Here is a 23768-nt window from a genome sequence, read left to right as displayed (position 1 = left end):
CAAAGCCCACCCCAGTTAACACATCTCCTCCAACAAGGCCCCATTTCCTAATCTTTCCCAAAAATGTCCAGCAAGTGGAGGCTAAGTATTAAAATATATGAGCCTGTGGGAGCCATTCTCATTCAAACCACCACACACACCATCCCATGACCATCGCTTGCTGTACGGCCATCCCTGGACACCTCACACCATCCTCTGCTATGAATGCACGCATGCGCATACTAAAGCATGTATACATGTATACGTACAAAGTCTACAGGTTTCAAAGGAAGGACCTTCTCAAGCCTTCTCTTCCAAAGGGCTACCTTGCTAACTTCAGCTGCTTTATATATACACACCATAAACTATGGATGCAATGAGTCTGTTGAAGCAACACTGTTAACACAATAATAAAAACCCTAAGCAAAAGCAACAACAACCACCAAAAACAAACAAACAACAACAACAACCAAAAACCCTAAGCAAAAGAGATTAGCAGAGGCCATGGTATTAGAATGTTTAAAGAGAAGCAACATGTGCTTGCAGTTTCAAAAACTTTAAATCTTTCACATAATTGTAATGGGTGCTATAAGTGTAGTTCTGCAATATCCAAAAACGACCATATCAAGTATAAACAATGACTATAGAAAGGATTTACCTGGTGCCTGTGACCCTCTTATAATTATCTTTGGAATACACTGCTAAGATGCTAACCCCTGAGCCGATGTTCACCAGAAGCAGAGGGTATGGATTTTTCAAATCAAATGGTAACTTCTGACATTTTTCAGAATCAGCAGGGTTTTCAAAATAATAGCACTGTGACCGCCCATTGAATCCAACTGAGTCAATGTACAAAATTCCTTTTATTAAGCAATCTAGTTCATCCAGTTTTCGAAGTTGAAGATCACCTATCTGTAATAAAAGAATAATGTAATTAGACTTTCTAATAAGCCAACAATTTTTTTGTTTTGTTTTTGTTTTTTAAACAAAGTCCCATTGTAACTCTTGCCCCGGCTTACTAAGTGCTAGGACAACAGATGTGAGCACATCTGACAATTAACAGAAACTTTTTAAAATTCCATTTAAAAATACATCTCTACTCTGAAGGAACCATAAAAGTGTGCCCTCAGATATGCAACTTTTGTATACACTCTGTAGAGTACATCTGGAGACAGGGAAAAGAATAGACCACCAAGATAAACTCTGGTTCCCACAGACCCAAATAGTCTACATACAAATCACTGTAAGCAAAAGTCACAAGTGAGCAACAGAAAACAGGACCTCTGCTGCCAGGGACAGTGAAGAGGGGATACAGTGCAGGCTATGGCTTATGAGAATACCTGGCAACAATGGCAGAATCCATGAAGACTGACTTGCTGGGATGAAAGGATAGTTCCATTGGTAAAGTTTTTGTAACCCAAGCGAGAGGACCTGAGTTGCATTTCTACACAATCATAAAAAGCTGGGTGTGGTGACACACATCTGTAATCTCCAGTGATGGGAAGGTACAGGCAGGGGAGTCCCTGGGCTTCCTGGCCAGATGGCCTAGACTCATCAAGGAGAGCATGTGGAAGCTCCTGAACATCAATACCAAAGCTGACCTCTGGACTCCACATAAGTGAGCACACACTAAAGGCAGGTGAATAGTCTTTCTCTCTCTCTCTCACACACACACACACACACACACACACACACAATTACCATCTATCTTCAAAAAAAGCCATCTAAAGCTATCTAGTAGTACCAAAGAAACCACACCTATTTAATAACCTGAAGCTGAGGACATAATAAATGGCAGTGTTCACCTAGCATGCCCTGGGTTCAAATCCCAGTTTAAAACAAAAGCAGCCTACCTAAACTTAAAGTGTCCAAGAAAATAAGATTTAAAGTCAAACATAGTGGCACATACCTGTAATCCCTATGCTCAGAAGGGAGGAAGCATGGGAGTTCAAGGGAGTCTCAACTACTTGAGAACTCCAGCTCAAAAGAAAGAAATGACGGTATTTCTTACTATCTAACTGGTTATGGTTACAGCATTTTGAAGAGTGAAGCTTAGGACCATCAAAGTTTAAATCCTTTCATCAACTTGAATTCCTTTCAGATACTACCTAAGCAGGGAAAATGTCAAAACATGTTTAGTCAAATCAGAAACTTTTTATAAACCATAACTGGATTTCTCTATTTTACAATCAAGTTTGTTTATGTGTGTGTGTGTGGGTGTCTGTGTGCGCACACATGGTTGTGCATAGCTACTTAAGATCCAGAAGCTTTCCATGGTAATTCTGGAGAATGGCTGGCTCGTTTGAATGCTGACTAGAGCATGCTAATACAACATTACCAGTGACACCTCACAGCCCCAAAGAACCTAATTCTGCCACAAACCACTCCTCTTTATGCAACACCTGTTCAATTATATTTATACTCAATATATTCCAACCTATTGTAAGCAACAAACAAGGTAAGCTCAGATGAGTTCTAATCAATTACTAATTAGAAATGCTAAGTTCTCTTCTCACCACAGCCATCCCCTTGAGCTGTTTATCACTGTCACTCTATCTGGACTCTCTCTCTCTCTCTCTCTAGGTAACTCAACACTGTGTGTCAGCATTTTCACTTCTACGCTAAATAGCACTGGTAGACAAATATCTGAATCCAAGTAGTTTTTGACATCAAGTGTCAAGCCAATTTCCCCTTTCATCGTTCCCAGAATTATCATTCTGAAACATCCTACAGTGCTACTGTTCCTAATGACTCAGCCCAGAGGCCACACCAAATGACTCCATCTGCTACTAATCCAACTTACTCAGAATGTAAGGTTAACAACAAGAGACAAATTCAGTATCAAGAAACTGTGCCGGGCATGGTGGCAAACACCTTGAATCTCAGTACTCAGGAGACAGAGGCAAGTGGATCTCTGTGTAAGTTTGAGACCAGCTTGATCTACAGAGCTAGTTCCAGGCCAACTAGGGCTACATAATGAAACTGTCTCAAAAAAGAAAAATCTAATTCACATTTTAAAAGAAACCCAATTAAAAGATTATTATAGATTAACTATATTCCAATCCTAATACACAAAGTCATAGGCATTTAATTTTATATGCTTTGTGTTTGTGTGTGTGTGTGCATGTGTAAAGGGTGAATATATGCGGAGTCTGGAGGTCACCATCAAGTCTTTCTCAATAGCTCTCATCTTTTGACTGACTGGCCAGCCATTTCTGCTCCCTGCACCAAGGCCACAGGCACACATCAGCTTTCTTTCCTTTAAAAAAAAAAAATATTTATTATGTATACAGTGTTTTGCCTGCATGTACACCTGCTGCGTACCAGATGTCATTATAGATGATTGTGAGCTACCACATAGTTGCTGGAAACTGAACTCAGCACCTCTGGAAGAGCAGCCAATGCTCTTAACCTCTGAGCCAGCGTTCCACCACTACCACCACCCCGCCTTTTTTAAATTATTAACTTTTTTTTTTATGTGCACTGGTGTTTTGCCGGCATGCATGTCAGTATTAGAGTATTGGATCCTCTACAACTGGATTTACAGACAGTGATGAGCTGCCATGTGAGTGCTGGGAATTGAACCCAGGTCCTCTGGAAGAGCAGCCAAGGGCTCTTAACCTCCGAGCCATCTCTCCAGCCCCCACACTCAGCTTTCTAATGTGGGTGCTAAAGATTCAAGCTCAGGTCCTCATGCTTGAGTGGTAGGCATTTTATCCACAGAGCCACTTTCAAAACCTTCATTCCACGCAGTTTTCATTGCAACTTGGGAATTTGAAAAGGAGAAATCCAGTTGTCTAAGGACCGATTCTTTTTTTGTTTGTTTGTTTTTGTTTTTTGTTTTTCGAGACAGGGTTTCTCTGTGTAGCCTTGGCCATCCTGGACTCACTTTGTAGACCCTGCCTCTGCCTCCCAAGTGCTGGGATTAAAGGCGTGCGCCACCACACCTGGTTCAAAGGACCTATTCTTAAAATACAAAATCCAGTTTGCACTCTTTCCTTGGATTCCACAATTGAGGCCTGTTAATGGCCTGAATGGATTTCAAATATATTGCAATAGGGCCTCTATAGTCTTGGAAATAGAAGTCTTCTCCACCTACCTATCAATTATGACCCAGAACCCACTACCTACCTACCTATCAGCTGTGACCCACTGGCAGACTCTCACAAAGGAGAACTTACTAATGCACTCCTCACCTGAATTCAGATGGAAAAGAAACCCCTAAAAGCCAGCAAGCAACAAGGCCTATATAGTGACACACGCAGAGGAAAGGAACGAGGAATAAAGAGTGTTAGAGGGCTGGAGAGATGGCTCAGAGGTTAAAAGCACCGCCTGCTCTCCCAGAGGTCCTGAGTTCAATTCCCAGCAACTACATGGTGGCTCATAACCATCTATAATGTGATCTGAAGCATTCTTCTGGCCTGCAGGTGTAAATGCAGGCAGAACACTGTATACATAATAATAAATAAATCCTAAAAAACAAAACAAAACAAAAAACAAATGAGTATCAGTTGTTTTTAACTGTTCTTGAGTTCTCTCACTAGCCATCACCAAGTTTTATGTGTAACCTAACATCCTTTTAGACTAACAGCTAAAACCTTTGGAATATATTAATAGACCACTAGCTTAAACTTCAGAACGTCATTAGACAGCACTTCAAAGTAATAGCCCCTACTGACCTGTTGCCTCCACCAAAGCATTTGCAAAGGCACTGCCTTACGGTATTCTTTTGTTCTATAAGCTGTTCCATAGAAGGCATCACTCATGGTAGCCCACATTTGTGTTGTCAAGCCTGGTTGCTTATATCTGGTTCAGAATAAACTTAATTCTTATGAAACACAGAGCTACGCTTTATGTTGACAGAATCAAAGGGAACACCTCCTTCAGTCAAATATTCTCATTTGCTAGAATGAAAAGTAGTTACTGAAGACATTTTAATTCTGTATGTTTTACACCCTAAAGGCTAGCATCTTGGCCAATTCACTGTTCTCACACTTTCACCACACTGACCTTCAAAAGACCTAGCCTCAAGACTTTGCAGTGTTCACAGAAGGAAAACAAAACCTAATGCCCAGTGGTATACTAGCCTTAGGAGCTTAGATATGGTTAGAAACTAGGTTGTAAGCTGGTAATCCCAGCACTCGGGAGGCAGAGGCAGGCGGATTTCTGTGAGTTTGAGGCCAGCCTGGTCTACAAAGCGAGTCCAAGACAGCCAAGGCTAGACAGAGAAACCCTATCTCAAAAACAACAACAACAACAACAACAAAAACAAAAAACAAAAACAAAAAAAACCCCAAAACAACAAAAAAACATGGTTGGAAAGTATAGCACAAGTTGGGATTGTATTTGCCTAGTTAGTGCACAACAGATCTGTGATCAGCTCAAATGCCTGAAAAGAACCACTTTTTAAACTTTATTTATAGTTTTATGTGTACAGGGTTTTGCCTACATGTATATATATATACACCACATGTATGTACCTGGATTCCCTGGAACTGGAGTTATACAATGGCTGTGAGCCACCATGTGGATTCTGGAAATCAAACCTGGGTACTCTAGAGGAGCAGCCAGAACTCTTAACCACTTAGCCATCTCTCCAGCCCCCCCATCTCTAAACAAACAAACCACTTTTAACTAGACATGCTGAAAAAATAACTTAGGTGGCAGAAGAGAAACTATGTGGTTCACAAGGTTGGAAACAGTTTTGTAGCCAGCCAGTGTGTGTCCACATGTGGAGATCAGAGGACAACCTGAGGTGGTGTTCCTCAGGTACCATCTACTCTGCTCCTGACTCTTCACTAGCCTGGAATTGGCTATGTAGACCAAGCTGGCCCGAAAGCACACAGAGATCCGCCTGTCTCTGACTCCTGAGTACTGCTGAGATTAAAGATGTGTACCCACAGCCAACTTAACTTTTATTTATGTCTCTGTGTGTGCACTGCCCAAGGAGACCACAAGTGGGCATCACGTATCCAGGCATTTTATGAGTTGTACTGATGAGTGCTGGGAACTCAACTCAGGTCCTTGCTGAGCTACCTCTCCCATTTTATGTGGGTTCCAAGGAATGAACTCAGGTCCTCCAAACACTTTTTTGACTGAGACATCTCACTAGCTTAGGAATAAATTTAAAAGTTTTGTTTTTAACTCCTTAATGAGATAGGATGATGTTACTCTTTGTAGGCTCTTTCTGTGCCTATCCCATACTCAAAGTGTTCATACTAAAGAAATGGTAAAATGCTATACTGATCTACAGCAATATCTTTCAGCCAGGTAAGAAGTACACTATTCAACAATCACCAGATGATCAACTCCTAACTGTCATTAATTTATATGTGTGTGTGTGTGTGTGTGTGTATATATATATATATATATATATTTATATTTATATTTATATTTATATTCCCTCAAGAATATTCATGCTCCATTAGAAATGAAAATGAGTCTACTACTTGTAATTGGCATCACTGTAAACAATCAAAGTACCATAAATTGTATATAAGCTAAAAAAATGCATACTGTGAGAAAATCCTGCTCAAATTTGTATGATCCACCTCCAGTGGCACAAAAGACAGTGTGGAGACTTGAGAAGTTTTTATCTCTGCCCATTTGAATAAAAGCAGGCATGTCATGAGTGGGAAAGCGTATAAAGTGCAGATTGCCTTTGCGTCCACACAGAGTCAGGTCCTTCAGCTCAAGGTGCACATCCCGAATTCCTGTTGATCCATAAGCCACATTGGAGGTCAGGTACTTCCGAATGCTTTTCAGACTCTCCACTTCCTCCTTTTCTTCTTCAGCAGTGATGTCTTTAGGTTCAAAATAAACCAGCTTGACCAGGGTTCCACCAATATCCAAGCCAAACCATGGGAAAACTAAATGGGAAAGAAAAATATGTCAAAACCTTTTAATAAAAATAAAGTTTTTACTTACTTGACTACTTATTTCATACGCTGTGGTTTCTAAGATTTTAGGGGAGAAGAACTATGAATCAAAGTATTAGGCCAAACTACCTTTTTTTGTATGACATGCCCGAACTATACTATACTTAAAAGGTAACAAATTAAGTTTCCACCCTGAAAAACAAAGACTGTAAATGAAAATCTTCCCCCCGCCTCCAGCTGAGAAGGAGCAATGCGTGACTTCACAGCGCTCTAGTACCCAGGGAAAGAGCCTGTGCCCTAGGACTCCCCAGGTCAGCTCCTCTCAGGACCTTCTCTGGGCTGGGTGTATAGCTCAGTGCTAGAGTACTTGTCCACTATGTATTAGGCCCTAGGTTTGCTCTCTGGAAAGATTAAAGAAAACACTGGAAGCTTAAAAATAAAAGGCTTCAACGGACTTTAAGTAAAACCTATCTGCTGCCCAAAAAAACACTTCAAAATTAACAAATAGGGGGCTGGAGAGAACACCTACTTGGTGGCTCACAACTGCAATTAACTATACTTCCAAGGGATCTGATACCTTCTTCTTCCCCACCCCCACCCGAGACAGGGTTTCTCTGTGTAGCCTTGGCTGTCCTGGACTTGCTTTGTAGACCAGGCTGGCCTCAAAATCACAGCGATCCACCTGCCTCTGCCTCCTAAGTGCTGGGATTAAGGTGTGTGCCATCACCACCCAGCTCTGGCACCCTCCTGTGACTTTCATGGGCTCTAGGCACACACATAGTACACAGACATACAAACCATACTGCACATAAAATTTGTAAGCTAAAAAAAATAATTAATAGCTTCAGAAGCACAGCTAAATATGGACATATATGTGCTTTCCCAACCCTAAATCTAGAAATGACTTTAAAAAGCTTAAGTTTATTGATATTCTTTCCTAAAAAAAAAAAAAAAACTTCTGGAACACAAAAAACATCTAGTCAGTGTCTGTCCAGAACCATCAAAAGGAATGCTAATAAAACTGGAAGCAGCCATGAAGGTGAGAAAGTCCACAGGGTCGAGTGGCTGCCAGGAGCGAGTTCCAGCAGCCATAACAATACACTGTCAATACATGGATTTAGAGCAACTCAACAGGTCAGCCATTTCTCTTTACCAAGACTACTTCTCACCCTCACAGAGCAAAGTGTCTCTTTCCTGAGTACATGGATCAGAGACACAGAGTCAGGGTGGCATCCACTTGGCTGCTGCCACCCAAAAGAAAGACAGCTCCACATCTGGCCACATATACATCCCATCTCCCCACTACACTCCATCCTGGAGACAATAAACAGAATCTACACCTACTGACAGATCAACAGTCAGCCTTGTCTAGAATGAGTTCCAGGACAGCCAGGGATACACAGAGAAACTCTTACTTAAGGAGAAAAAGCTGATGAATAAAGTTTGTTCCTAATCGTGGTAGAGTTGGAGGAGAAGCTTTCAATACTCGTCCTTGGGGGGTGGGGGGGGGGGGGGAGAACCACAAAACTTGCATGAAACTCAAAGACAAGCTGAGTGAAAGAATTCTTGCGGAAAGGCTACATACTCTAGGAAACAGAGGCCAATCACTTCTGCAGCTAAGAGAGAAAGCTAACTGTATGGCCACACTGGTAAAGAGAGAAAGACTTCACAGGGACAGGTTGCTGGGTACCGAAATCTTAAGCTCTAAGCGTGGAAGGGGGAATGTGTCATAGAGCTATATATTCTAAGACAAACATACATTTAATGGTAAAATGGGAGTGCAGACACACAAAACAGAAAACAAAACTAAGAAATCCTGCCAGAATGACTCTCTCAAGTACAAAAAGAAAAGTAGAAATAGAGGTAGAACCAGAAGCCCAATATCGTATCCTCCACAAGCTCTAGAATTTTCCTGGAACAGAGTGGAAATACTTAGGAAGACTTAAAAAAAAAATCTTACAGAAGCCAGATATGGTGTGATATACATTTAGCCCAAGCACAGGCAGATCTCTGGGAGCTCTAAACCCACCAGTGCTCCATAGTGAGACAAAAGACAGCCGGAAGGAAGGATGGGCAGATGGATGGACGGATGGATGGAAGAAAGGAAGGAATCTTACTGAATTTTCAGAAACCCTAAGAAAGCCTGAGTTTCTAGGAAAAGACATAAATTACCCAAAGGTAAGCAGTGCTCTTCATCAGCAACAAGCATGCTAGGAGACAAAGATACACGGGCTTCAAAGAAATAAGGAAAAGGGTTTAGAAAGTGTTACCTAGTCAAACAGCTTTCTTTAGAGAAATCCTAAAGAAACTTCACACACAAGGACTGACATTCAAGACTCTCTGACTCATGTAGACGCACAGCAGTATAATTTTACATTTCTAAGAGCTGTAAGAAAGATTTTATCCAAAGCTGTAAGCAGAGGAATAAACACATGCTGACTTTAAGTTCTAAAATACTTACATGATTTCAACAAAAGACATCAAGGAGGAAAGGAGTAGGAAGTGAAGGCAGCACATCTGTCTCGTAGAGATAGGAAAGAGGGCAAGACTGAGCAGCTGAAGACAAGAACAGAAAAGGGACGCTTTAAAATAAAACAAAACATGCAGTGTAGTGCATGGCTATAATCCTTGTACTCAGGAGGCAAAGGTAGGGGGGATCATTTCAAGTTCAAGATTAGCATGGTTACATATCGAGTTCCAGGCCAGCTAGAACTTCATAATGACACACTGTGTCAAAAAAAATAAGTAAGTAATAAAAGCAGCCCCAGAAGAGAAAAGAAACATAAGATTTCTCAAAGAACTAGATACAGGAAATAAGTCTACTGTTTGAGGGGGTAGCTTTGGGCATCTAGCCCAGGGCCTCACCCTCACATACCGTAATATGTACGTACACCCTACCACTTAAATACATCCCCAACCCTAAAAGATCCTGCAGGTTTTCACCACAGAGATATTATACCTGATATGCTAACTAGCATTAATGATTTAAATATACAATGGTCTTTACAAAAAGGTGGGGGAGTGGGGGGGTGGGGAGCTGGAGAGATGGCTCAGAGGTTAAGAGCACTGCCTACTCTTCCAAAGATCCTGAGTTCAATTCCCAGCAACCACATGGTGGCTCACAACCATCTGTAATGAGATCTATGGCCCTCTTAAGGCCTGCAGGCAGAACACTGTAAACATAATAAATAAATAAATCTCTCTTAAAAAAAAAAATACAATGGATATAAGTCAACACACAGTCAATTCCCAGCACCCACATGGTGGCTCACAACAATCTATAATGTGATCTGATGCCCCCTTCCAGCTTGCAGATGTACATGCAGGCAGAGCACTGGGTACATAATAAATAAATCTTTAAAAAAAAAAAAAACAAACACATATAATGCCATGTACAAAATAAAAGCAAACTAGACCTAAAATAGGCAAAAGCAAGCCAAGCACGGTAATACATGTCTGCAATCTCAGTACTCAGGAGACAGGGGCAGGAGTATTGTCACAAGGCCTGGGCAAGCAAGGGCTACACAGCAAAACCGCCAGAGGAGAGAAAAAAATAATAACAACAACATGAGCTGGAGCACCTGCAGGAGGAGAACTTTAATGACTATGCCAGCACATGGGTAAAAGCTGGCCGGTCCCCATCACTATGGAGGGTGGGAGGAGGATGGCTTCAGCGTGCTGGCCTCCAGCCTAGGGCCAGCTTCAGGAAGAGACTGTTTCCAAAGAAGAAGGCAGGAGTGTAGAACAAGACACCGAGTGTCTTCCTCTGGGCTCCACACATGCAGAGGCACAGGCACACACAGAAAGAGAAAGACATAAATGAAAAGAGAAAGAAATATTGTACTTAAAGCTACAGCAGTGCTGATCAATTAATAAAATGAAATCTTGGAAAAGCCATTAAAACAGACCAAGACCGAAAAGAGGCTCTGAGTGTATGCATTCTGCATGTCTATTTGCCCACCCCCACTCTTGAGACTGTCTTTCTTAACAAACTGTTTCTGTTTCTATTGACTTATAAAACAAACAACAACAGAAACAGTTAACAATGACTAGGCTGGGAATATAGAGCTCAGAGGTAGAGGGCTTGCCTAGCATGCATGAGGCTTTAAGTTCAGTTTTAAGCATGGGGGTAGGAGTGGAATATTCTAGTAACTAGTAGCTTCGTTTGTGAAAGTGTGTACACACAGGAGGCAGGAATCAACACAGCGTTTGCCTCGCTCATTTCTCCACCTTATTGTTAGAGTTTCTCACTAAACTTAGAATTCAAAAATTCTGGTATACTGGCAGACCCCAGGGATCCTCTTGTCTACACCTCCCCAATCTTGGGCCTGCATCATGCTATTAAGTGGGTGCTTGGGATACAAATCAGGTGCTCACTTCTGCACAGCAGGCACCTTACAACTTTTCTCTACAAATTAATTAATTTACAAAGTCAAAGATAAAAAAAAGTTCATATTGGGCTGGAGAGATGGCTCGGTGATTAAGAGAACTGACTTCCCTTTTAGAGGACCAAGTTCAATTCCCAGCACCCACATGGCAGCTCACAACTGTCTGTAACTCCTATTCCAGGGGACCTGACACCCTCACACATACATGCAGTCAAAACACCAATGTACATAACATAAAAATAAATAATAATTTTTTAAAGCTCATATAAAAAAATTTAAATTAAGTGTCTGTAACCAAAGTTTAAAAGGGACACAAAGATTAACTAGGGAAAAAAGAAAAAAGGAAAAAAAAACCTCATTTAAAAAAAGGAGCTTAAAGGACAGACGATAACTCCATTGGCAAAGTGCTTACTGTAAAAACATTAAGACATAAACCTTAATCCCCAGCACAAATGGAGAGAGCTAAGCACCTCAGCTCCCATCTGCAACCCCAGCATTCCTAAAGATAAGTGGGAAATAGACATAAGAGAATCCCAGGAAATTCATGGGCCAGTTAGCAAAGGGAGCCTGTCTCAACCAAAACAGAACCACAGTCAAGACTGTCCACTGATCTCCACCCCATGCCATAGCCCACACATGCCTGCATACACACACAATCATTCACACACACACAAAAGATCTTTAAGTAGTTCAAAATGAGGTAGGAAAAAAACTGAAAGATCAGAGACAATAAAAATCTTTATCACCAAGGCGCAGTAGGGAGAGGCCCTTTTGGTTTCCAAACACAGGGACACTTAGAACACAACAGCTCCACTCTGCCAACACCAATGTTCCCGAAAGCCTTGAAACCCCTTTTCTAAATCAGTATTGCCAAACTACAAAAAGCTTTGTTTTCTAGACTAATGAAATTTAAAGATATCCCATGATTCGCAATGTCCAAAAATCATCAAATTACAAAGAGCTCCCTCATGTGCTACAGCATATAAGGAGTCATCTTCAAGGAGGAGCTTGTCCCTGACAATACCAAGGGGACGATGAACCCAGTGTTCCTATACGTCCTCCATACGCTATATATACACTGCCAAAACAGCATTTTACTGTATGTCATTATATCTCAATATCTCACTCACTAAGCCTATTTTTCCATCTGGAAATTGAAAGGAGAGGGAGATGGGTCAGTGAATGAAGACTTATGCTCTGCAAGCAGGAATCTCTAGAATCTACATTAAAAAAAAAAAAAAAAAAAGGTCAGCACAGTTGTGCATGCTGTTGTTGGACCCTAGAGTCCACTCAGGTAGTAGGGGGTTGAGGACCACAGTGTTGATGCAAAAGCACAAGGTTTATTGCTGATGCGCATCAGGGGGCCTCAGCACTCACTCAGGAGCTAGGGAGGAGGCAACCCTCCCCCCCCCCCCCCCCCACCCCCGCCACCCCAAGTCACTGTCACAGACTTTTTAAAGGCTAAAACCACAAAGGTCAGGAGAGGCTACGTGCCCTATGTTAGGATTGGCCCTGGTGGTCGCTAGGGGTACTTGTCTAAATGTTATTGGCTATTGCCAGGGTCGTTGGTCTTGGGGCTATTCTTGGCAGGGAGGGGTGTTGGGGAGTTTCCAGAATTTCCAGATGGTACCTTTCTGAAAATTGTTTATCTTAGTTGAAATTGTTTATCTCGGGTTGGCCACTTTGGTCTCAGAAACTGAAGCTGAGCTGGCCTTCAATTTTTTTGGGGTCATTTTCCCAAGCTTGCCTGGGTCACCTTCCCAGGCTGGCTGAGAGAGAGAGCCTTACACTGTAATCTCTGTATCAGGGAATGGAGACCAGTGGACCCCAAGAATATATTGGCCAGCCATCCTTGATGAGAGTATCTCTTGCTCATAGGGTAAGCGCGCGCGCGCGCACACACACACACACACCCTCCTATCTAAAATAAAATACCTGGGGTACAGTGTTTAATAATCACTGGTGGCTATGTAACTATCATTAGCATCTTGCTGCCATCATTTTTACCTATTGAAAGCAATGCTAAAATTGCTAAGTATTTGCCAGGCAAAAACTCTACCAATGGAGTTACATTCTTACTCCATATTTCTTTCTCTCTCCTTTTTTTTTGGGGGGGGGGGCACAGAATCTCATGTCCCAGAGTAGTCTTGAACTCACTATGTAGCCAAAAATTATTAAAACTTTTTATCCTCCTATCTCATCCTCCTTGGTACTGGATTTATCAGGTGCCACTACACTGGTTTATACAACACTGGAAATCAAACTCAGGGATTCCTGCAGGCTAGACAAGCACTCTGCCAAACAGTGCCATAGCATGTGTGTGGGGGTCACAGAACAACTTTTCAGGAGTCAGTTCTCTCTTTCCACTTTGAGAGCGACTCTGCTTTTGCTTCTGCCGGACTCCCCCCGTCTCTGCCTCCCATCTCACTATAGGAAGGCTGGAATTACAGATGGGTTCTGGGGATCAACCTGAGGTGGGCAGGCTTGCATGGTGTGGTGCAGCACTGTCCTCTGAAGCAGTCATCATTTAATGAGTTCAGCTGTACTGCTTCTCAGAGATTATCACAACTAGGCTTGTTAACTCCTAATGTTCCTGACGGAAAGAAGAGGGCAGATGCTGCCCTAACTGCAGATAGCCAGTCTGAGGGCGGGCAAAGGCATTTGACCCTAACCCTGACTGTTGGGGATAATCCTTTTGTACACTTTGTAAAGGTGTGTCCATGTCCTTAGTAAGCACTTTCTGATTAAAGAGCTGATCACCTATATAGCTGGGCAGGAGAGGACAGGCAGTACTATTGGGTCCCAGGGATTGAATTCAGGATCTCAGGTATTACCAGACTGTCTTAGACCTGCCAGGTCCTGAATAATGACACAGAAACCTTTTATTACTTATTTAAGCTTAGGCCTTATAGCTTAGGCTTGTTCCCAACTAGCTTGTATACGTTAATTAAATGTCTGCACTAGTCCATGTTTGCTATGTGGCCATTACCTCTCTTCAGTCCTGGCACCCCTGACTTCCTCCATGTCTGGCTTCTCTCAGAACTATGACTCTTGGAAGGGTTCAGCAGCCAACAAACTGCATTCTCCATCTAGCAGGGCGTCCCTGGGTAGTACAGAAGATCAAATGGATGTAAGAACAGCCAATGCCTTGTTTGAATCCTGGAGTGGTGCTCTTGTTTGTAATCTTAGCACTCAGAAAGCTGAGGTGGAAAACCATGAGTTCAAGACTAGCCTGAGTGACAACCAAGACCAGCTCCCCAACAACAACAAAATTTGTTTCTTCAGTACATTCATTATCTGAAATATAGTCTTTCATGATTTGTCATACAATCAGAGAAAGCAAAGGGATATCAGACACAATATTAGAAAAAGACAAGTAAATCAGAGGCTGGTGGGATAGCTCAGTGGGTACAAATGCCTGCTTCTAAACCAAACCACCCAAGTTCAACCCCCATGACTCACCAAGTAGGAGAGAATCAATTCCTATAGGTTGTCTTCTAAACTCTCCATATGTGCCATCACATACATACATACATACAAATATATACACAACAAAATGAATAAGGAAATAAGTGGTAGTTTAAACTCAAAAGAAACAAAAAGTAAGGGATGGAGCCCAGTGTAGTGGCACACACCTTTAATCCCAGCACTCGGGAGGCAGAGGCAGGCGGATCAATGTGAGTTCAAGGCCAGCCTGGTCTACAAAGTGAGTCTCTCTCGGACAGCCAAGGCTACACAGTGAAACCCTGTCTTGAGAAAAAAAAAAAAAGTAAGGGATGTAGCTCATTATGTAGTAGAATACTTGCCTAACATGCAGAAAGCTCTGGGTTCAAGCCCCAGCACCAGATAAAGCAGGCATGATGACAAAACCCTATAATCCCAGGCTTCAGGAGGTAAAGAGGACGCTTTACCTTTTAGCTTGGGAAGCATAAAACACAGTCTCAAAAAAAAAAAAAAGCTGGGTGATGGTGACATACACCTTTAGTCCCAGCACTTGGGAGGCAGAGGCAGGCGGATCTCTATGAGTTTGAGACCAGCCTGGTCTACAGAGTGTTCTGGGACAGGAAAGACTACACAGAGAGACTGGGGGGGGGGGGGTTTGGACCCAAATCATTAATTAATTAGTTAATTAATAAACTCCTTTGTTGGGCTGGTGAGATGGCTCAGAGGTTAAGAGCACCATCTGCTCTTCCAAAGGCCCCAGCTCAATTCCCAGCAACCACATGGTGGCTCACAACCATCTATAATGAGATCTGGTGCCTTCTTGTGGTAGGTAGGCACACATGTGGGCAGAATACTGTATAAATAAATAAATCTTTAAAATAAATAAATAAACTCTTTTGTCTACTTAGTGCCTTCGAAAAAGTTCTGAGACCACCTTAATATAACAGACTCAAATGTTTTTCAGAATTTTCTTGAATTCCTTGGATCTGAATGAGTTTATAAGCTTTTTTGTTTTATTTATATATTTATTTATTTTTAAATTTATCTATTATGTATACAGTGTTCTGCCTGCATGTATGCCAGAAGAGGGTACCAGACCTCATTATAGATGGTTGTGAGCCTCCATGTGGTTGCTGGGAATTGAACTCATGACCTTTGGAAGAGTAGCCAGTGCTCTCAACCTCTGAGCCATCTCTCCAGCCCCTTTTGTTTTATTTTTATTGGCTTTTTGAAACAAGGTTTCTCTATGTAGCCTGTCTGACACTCTATAGACCAGGTTGGCCTTCTAACGCAGGGATCCACCTGCCTCTACCTCCCAAGTGCTCCAGTTAAAAGCATGGGTCATCACACCTGGCTAAGGCAGCATCTTCAACGCCTGCCTCGCCAGATTCTCCTCACCACCACCACCTCTTTAGGGTTTGTTTGTTTTGTTTTTGGAGACAGGGTTTCTCTGTGTAACAACCCTGGCTGTCCTGGAACTTGCTTTGTAGGCCAGGCTGGCTTGAATTCAAACACAGGGATCAATCTGCCTCGGCCTCCCAATTGCCAAGATTAAAAGGGTGTAGCACCACACCTGGCCAGATCCTTTTTGTTTTTTGAATCAGGATTGCTCTGTGTAGCCTTGGCTGTACTGTAACTCTCTGTAGACCAGGCTGGCCTTAAACTTAGAGCTCTGCCCGCTTCTACCTCTGAAGTGCTAAGATTAAAGGCACTTCCTCACCTATCCAATTTTTTTAAAGATTTATTTTAATATTATGTATAGTGTTCTACCTACATGTACACCTATAGGCCAGAAGAGGGCACCAGCCTAAACGTATGCCTACAGGCCAGAAGAGGGCACCAGATCTCATTATATATGGTTGTGAGCCACCAAGCAGTTGCTGGGAATTGAACTCAGGACCTCTGGAAGAGCAGGCAATGCTCTTAATCTCTGACCCATCTCCCCTACTCCCCTCCTTTTTTTGTTTTTCGAGACAAGGGTTTCTCTGTGTAGCCTTGGCTGTCCTAGAATCGCTTTGTAGACCAGGCTGGCCTCAAACTCACAGTGATCTGCCTGCCTCTGCCTCCTGAGTGCTGGGATTAAAGGTGTGCACCCCACATCGAATTCTTATTACAACTGCTGAACTGGGCACAGGAGTCTGTGTTCTAACTCTCCACAGCGTTCATTTATGTGAGAACATGCATGGGAGTGCAACTTAAAGCTCATAGGTGTAGCTCCTCAGGTGCCTTCTATTTTTTGAGAAGGTATGCCTTGTTGACCTGGAACTTTGCCAAGTAGGCGAGGCTAACTAACCAATGAATTTCCAGGGATCTGTCTATATCTCCCACATGGCTATCCCTGTATTACAGGCACATGCCACTTTACCCAGCTTTCTCACCTGGGTTCTAGTGATTTGAACTTGGGTCCTCATACTTCTGAAGCAAGCAATTTACTGACCAAGCCATTCCCCAGCCCTCTAAGTCATTTTATACTCAATACTGGGTAGTCACAAATCTTCCCCTGAAGACAGCCTTGAACACACACACACACAAAAACCCTCATGTTTGTGTTTGGACTAAATCAACAAAACAAACAATTTGGGAAAGCAGTAGAGGGGAGCAGAAGCATAAAGCCTAAAATCCTAAATTACATTTATATTCCACCGGAGAAGCCACTTGTCACCAGGCACCATTTTTCTCATCAGTGAAACAGACTATGACTACATAACCTCCCAGGAGCTCTGAAGGTTCAATTGTGCTGGACCCACACACAACTAATCCAAATCAACACTCCAAATTCAGTAATCACTGGCCACAACCATCTACACATGGCTAATTGGCACATGAAACCTCCAAAATTGACACACATGTATATATAAAACAAACCCACAAAGGAACTAATGTTTCTGTGTTGCTTAAAAATCAGGTACTTAGACGTCAGGCATGGCGGCACATGCCTTTCATCCCAGAACTGGGGAGGCAGAGGCAGGCAGATCTCTGGGAGTTCTAGGCCAGCCTGGTCTACAAAGCCAGTCCAGGGCAGCCAGAGAAATCAGGTACTTTGTGAACAGGCCTGTAATCTCAGCACTTGGGAGGTATGCTTAAGGATGAGGAGTTCAAGGCCAACCTGGGATGAGATTATTTCAAACCAACAACAATAACAACAACAAAAAACTCAGGTGCTTGGGTTGGAGACAGTATATAAAGCTCAGAGACAGAACGTTCACCAGCATGTACAAAGCCCTGTGTTCAAACCAACTGCTGGAAGATGAAAGCCAACGAGCAGCATGGGAGCATCTCGTCTATGATCCCAGCACTACCGAAGCCGAAGCAGGACTGCCCTGAGCAGGACGGAGGCCAACTTGGAGCTATACGGCAACTCTGTGTCTTAAATAGAACACATTGCTCTGACCTACACATGCATACTCACATGATAAATAAATGTAATAAAAAATGTAAAGTAAGTAAACAACTCCACAACAGCAATAGCTTTAAATTTTCCTCCTCCTCCTTCTCCTTTTTAAGAGGACAGGGTCTTAAACTTCGATTCCCTCTGCCTCTACCCCCCTCCCCCAAGAGGCTGGTATTATCAAATCTCTTGCAAGTTAAAAAGGACAATATATAAAGTTTCCATGGCAAAAACTGCTACATCCAATGACTCAAATCACCGATAAAAGCAACTGGGTAATCTTAGGCTGGACACAGACTATCCAATACGGACCTCACACATCAAACCACTTACCCCAAAACTCAATAGTCAATACATTAAACATTTGCTTTCCTCATATGGTAATATGACAACCAAGTCTTAGCCGCATATAGAGCTATTACAGTTCCGATTACAGTGGCAGGACAATTGCCACTTACAACAGTAGTAATGGCTGCTAGACAAGAGCCCTGAAGGCCTTAAAGGGGAGAAAAAAACACAAGGAGACACACACAGAGACAATAAAGTAAGAAACGGATTTCTCTGGAAAAAGTAACTCCCTAGGCAAAACTGAGGAACAGGTCGACACCACCACAGAAAATGCCTTAAAGCTCAGAACGCTACGGCTGAAAGCGGAAAGCCAGGGAACTGGCCGAAAGAAAATGGGGGAAACCCCTGGGTGCGAGATGACCTGAATTCTCTCGGGAAGAAAAGCGAGAAAAGCTTAGAGGCTTACGGAGCCCAGGGTCGAATTTTCAGCCTGCGGCGCTTCGAGGGAAACATTTTCTAATAAGCTCGAAATCGCCATATAAAAGGCGTAGTTTGTGAAAGGGGCCGGAGAACCAAAGGGGTCTGGGAGAGGAGGCGCCTTCTCAGGGAATAAAAAAAAGAGGGAGTCTCAGGAAAAGAACGCCCCAGGAGGCGGGGAAGGAGGAAGTGGCGGGGAGCCCACGCGCGGGCACCGCTCGCGCGCGAACAACGAGAGCCGCGCCGGGGCACTTACGCGGCCGCCTCTTCCGGAGGCCCTCGCCGCGCGGGCGGGCGGCCGAGGCGGAGGCGCCGAGGGAGCCGGGCCGCTCCTGTCTCACGCCTTCCTCCGCCCCGGACCCCGGCGGCGCCGCGCTGCTCGCCCGACGCCGGAGCGGCTCCCGCCTCCGCGCTTCAGGCTCCGCAGACGCCGACTCGCCGGCTACGGCTGAGGTGGCGGCAGCCCTGCCCTGGCGCTCCATAGGCGCGCCTGGCCGGCCCGCTCCCATCCGCAGCAGCCGCCGTTGCCGCCCGAGCCAGCCCCCCAGCGCCGCCTCGCAGCCTCCGCGCAGCCCGGGAGCGCAGGCGCACGCGGGCTTCCGCCTCTTCCGTTGCGCCAACGTGCAGCGAACCAATCCGGGCTGGCTGGGGGCGGGCTCTAAGGCTGTTCTCCAATCGACTCCCGGACTCGAGCCAAGGGACCGCGCCGCCACCCAATGACAGGCATTCAGGGCGGCTGAGCGGAGCAGGCGGGGGTTCGCGCAGGCAGGGAGCGATGGCGGAGGGGTCCAAAGGACTCGGATATAGAACGCCCCCTCTTGCGTATCCATGAGAGGGGTGGCCAGCCCGCTCCACTTCTCCCTCGAACTCTGCCGTGAGACCGCCTAATCTCTCCTAGCTACTGGGTGCGGGTTGCTCATGAATCGCGCCTTTCTCCCGCCCTGTAGAGAGGCCCAGAAGCCACTGGTAGCCAGCGTTAGACACGACTAACCTTAGCCTTTGTCCCTGGGTCTGGTTCTATAGCTGCCGTAGGCGCCGCACAACCATTTGCACTGTACACGCAGTCTCTTCCTTTGTGTTTGGGCTAAGACCCTTCATTCCCGGTACCAGAAGGAATGAAAAGATTGAGGTTGGTCTCCATGGCAACTGGCGAGAGGAGGTGGATTCTAAATCCTTCATCTACCTCCTGTCTGAAGGAGGCGGTGTGAAGGCCTGGAAGTCGGGTTGGTTCTTTTTGTGTGTGTTTGCTTAATGTGTTTGAGCATTTTTCATGCATGTGTGTCTTTGCCCTAGAAGTATGCCTGATGCTTACCGAGGAATATGCCATATGTTTCATGAAATATATGTGCCATACAACAGATAGGATATGGAGAAGTTGAATAATGAACATGGGGAGAGACAGAAAGGGAGGAAGGAGAAAAGAGAGGGAGAGCCAGGAGGAGCGTTTGTCCTTTAATAATCTTGGCTAGGGCCACACCCAATGGGAGGTAAGCAATGACATTATAGGTAGGCAGACTGAAGCAGAATCCTAACATTCCTCCTTTTTCCTATAATTAAAAAAAAAAAAAAAAAAAAAAATGAGGCCGGTACTTCCCTAGGGAAGTAGTCAGTCCTGCCGCTCTAGTGGTGATGCCTAGGACTGCTGGAAAGGGTGAGACCTGAATCACTCTTTTGTCATGCCAAGCCACTAGAAGCCCAGTGACAGGAATTGGCATGGGTTCTTCACCAAGTACTGCCCTAGTTTTGGAAAGGGAACACCAAGGCACAAGTTCCAGACCACCCAGAAGGTAGACAGTGGTATTCTTGAGTGTCACAAATAACTGAGGCATTGTGACTGTATAGACATAGGGGCTGGATGGTATTATTACAGTCTTCAGACTCCAGTGTGCCCACAAAGTGTGCCCGAGGAGTTAAAACAGTCTGTGATACCAAAGAGAAAAAGATGTGGGGAGCAGAGTGTGCAGGCGCACACCTTTAATTCCAGCATTCAGGAGGCAGAGGCAGTCGGATCACTGTGAATTCAAAGCCAGCCTGGTCTATAAAGTGAGTCCAGGGTAGCCTTAGCAATCAACACCCCAGTGCCCTTCTTGATGGCATCTTGGACATGGGCTGTGTGGTTTACAAGGATTCGGACAGGCTCAGGGCCAGTGGCTCTCCTGACTACGTTTGAAATGGAGGTTCATGGGCTTTGGGGGTCCAGGGAGCCTGGCCTTTTGCTTTGGCCTGCTCTGAGGCCTTCACATCATTAGGTATTTTTGTTGGGGGGGGGCGCTTTTTCAGCTCTCCCATGGTATACCTTGAAGACCACAGCTAAGATTTCTGCCTGAGGAGTCAGGGGTCCTTTCTCCTGTTTGGCCCTAACACCGGGGGAACTCTGGGAAAAGAGATAGCTCATGAGTTGTTTTCCACCTGGAGTCTTGGGATCCAGGTTGGTATATTGTAAAAAAGCCTTCGTAAGGCAGTCTAGAAATTTAAATGGGTTTTTAAAATTTATCCTGGATAAATAACAGTTTTTCATAATTTACCATTTTAAAGGCAGCCTTGCTGAGACTGGCCAGGAATTGAGTTACAACTTAATCCCTAGCAAGGATGCTCCCTGGGGTATTGTAATTCCATTCAGGGTCCTGGGTTGGGACTACCTAAACCCTGGCTGTGGGGACAGTCTGTCACTGAGGAGGGGGGAAGAAGCCAGAGAGGAAGAGGAAGACAAGGGACTGTGGGTTGTGGTTCATTAGTGTGATCAAAACTAGTGAAAGAATCATCTAGTTTGGGCCTCACAGCTAGGAGGAGCTGTTTTTCCAACCCTGGCAAAGATGGCTGTCAGCTATATGTCTGCCCTCTACTCCAATGGGAGACAGCAGATAGGATGACAGCAAGCCACGTGTTTCCTTTAAGATGCCTATATATAGATTTTTTTTTTGTTTTTCAAGACAAAGGTTTCTCTGTGTATCCTTGGCTGTCCTGGACTTGCTTTGTAGACCAGGCTGGCCTCGAACTCACAGCAATCCACCTGCCTCTGCCTCCTGAGTGCTGGGATTAAAGGCGTGTGCCACCATGCCCAGCTTACCTGTATATAGATTTTTAACTGTCAACCCTAGTGTTACGAATTTTGAGTCACCCCTTTTCTTAGAGATTTTACAGGGTTTTAATCATACCCAATGTGTTCAGCAAAAGTTTTAGGGAGTTAAACTAAAACCTAAAGATATGAGATGAGTAGCAACAGTCCCTGTTGTGAATATTCTCTCCCTTTGTTTGCATGCTTGGGTCCAGAGGAGGGGGAGCCATACACCAGCTCTTAATTGAGTGGGACAGCATAAAACAATAGTCCAATGCCACTCGTACCTAAAAGACACCCAGATCCTCATGAAACTCAATCCAGTAAGCTGAGAACAAAGAAGACTTAGAGATAGAAACTTTTTGAGGTCTGGCTATAGACAGGACAGTGCAGGGAGGAGCTAAGAGATGCACCATCCTGCAAGGAGTGTGTGCCTGGCAGGACACTTACACCAAGGGGAGGTTAGGGAGAGACCAACAAAAACAGGGTTTGGAGAAAAGAGAAATAGAGAACATGGAATTTCTATCCATTGCTCACGTATTTGTAAAGGTCCTGGATAATATGATCAAGGGTGCCATTAGGCAGACAATTTGGATTGATTATCTAAGTGACATTGAGGCCAAATTTGATTGGCAAGGTGATAAAATTTAGGGCCTTTCAGGTGTAGAGACTGGAGGTTTCCTAGGAGGCATCCCAAGGGGAAACAAGGGTGTGGAGGACACCGTTCCCGTGGGTGAGAGGGGAGGAAAAGCATCACTGCAGCCCAGAACTCAGGGAAGACCAAACAAGGACCAAACCATGCAAGTGAGTCATCACCACACTCAGTGGGGGTCAGAGGCTGAGCCTGGCTAAGCCAGAGGAGAGGCCCAGCACCTGTTATCAGGGCTTTCCTAGAAGCCAGAAGGAAAGAATAAGAACTCTAGCTCTACTAGTAGGGTCTTGCCCACAAGGAAAGGGTGAAAACTCTAGCTCTACTAGTAAGGTCTTGCCCACAGGGAAGTGTTGAGAAACAGAGTTGGAAAAGCCACAAGGGCCTAAGGGAGCTGTGGGATTTTCAGGCAGTTCCAAAGCAGAGGTGGGAGAAGAGGACAGGAAGGGGCACAGTAGCTCAGCAGGGCCTTAGGAAACTGCAGGCTTGCAGCTCCAACTGCAGGGTGGTTGGATGGGGTCAGGTGAAGCGGGCCAGCTATAGCCTTAAAGGCTGTGACTGGGGTTACCAGAGGGGTGCTGGGCATTCAACGGTCACTTCCTTGGACTCAGGAAAACATTTACACCAACCAAAGGGGAAACTTAGCGAATTATTGCTTGTGGGTGGGTGCTGAGCAATCAGCGATCCAGGAAGATGAGTGTTGCAGGTGGACTGGAGATGAGGAATAGGGTCCCAGTGCAGCTCAGTCCATGAGGGGGAGCATAAGCCCCAGGAGAGCCTATGCCGGCTTTCAGCACCAAAAATGTTTTACAGCTCTGAAGGGAAAGGTATCCTGGCAGTCAGGGAGAATACCACAAAGTCACACTGTACGACAAACCTCACACAGAGATTTATTGGGAAGGAAAACCCCAGAAGGTGGGGCATGTGTTTATGTCGTAGTGCCCGTGTGGAAGATGATGGTTTTGTGGAGTCACTTTTCTGCATCTTGTATGCCCAGGGATTAAACTCAAATTGTCAGGTTTATAAAACAGGTGTTTTAGTCGAGCAGTGGTGGCACACGCCTTTAATCCCAGCACTCAGGAGGCAGAGGCAGGCGGATCGCTGAGTGTTCAAGGCCAGCCTGGTTTACAAAGTGAGTCTAGGACAGCCAAGGCTACACAGAGAGACCCTGTCTCGAAAAAAAACAAACAAAAACCAGGTGTTTTGCCCAGTGGTCTGTCTT

The 23768-nt window shown here is 44.5% G+C and overlaps 1 protein-coding gene across 4 annotated transcripts in view; it reads right to left on the bottom strand.

The window, feature by feature from the left end:
• Pank2 (pantothenate kinase 2) overlaps positions 1 to 19373 on the bottom strand; it is a 34248-nt gene extending 14875 nt beyond the window's left edge. Inside the window, exons 1-3 of one of the 4 annotated variants that reach the window (XM_051144656.1) lie at positions 19099 to 19373; positions 6496 to 6848; positions 638 to 891 (exon numbers count right to left, since the gene is read on the bottom strand). In XM_051144656.1, coding sequence (XP_051000613.1) covers positions 638 to 891; positions 6496 to 6848; positions 19099 to 19351 — 860 coding nt within the window. In that variant the 5' untranslated portion in view covers positions 19352 to 19373. Of the gene's footprint in view, positions 1 to 637; positions 892 to 6495; positions 6849 to 19098 lie in introns of those variants that run through there. The other 3 variants (XM_051144658.1, XM_051144657.1, XM_051144659.1) reach the window with 3 other exon arrangements.
• Between the last annotated feature and the right edge of the window lie 4395 nt (positions 19374 to 23768).

The sequence above is a fragment of the Acomys russatus genome, chromosome 4 (genome assembly GCF_903995435.1).
Source record: "Acomys russatus chromosome 4, mAcoRus1.1, whole genome shotgun sequence".
NCBI lineage: Eukaryota > Metazoa > Chordata > Mammalia > Rodentia > Muridae > Acomys > Acomys russatus.
Note: the sequence above shows the minus strand (reverse complement) of the source record. Positions and strands in the feature narration are given on the sequence as shown.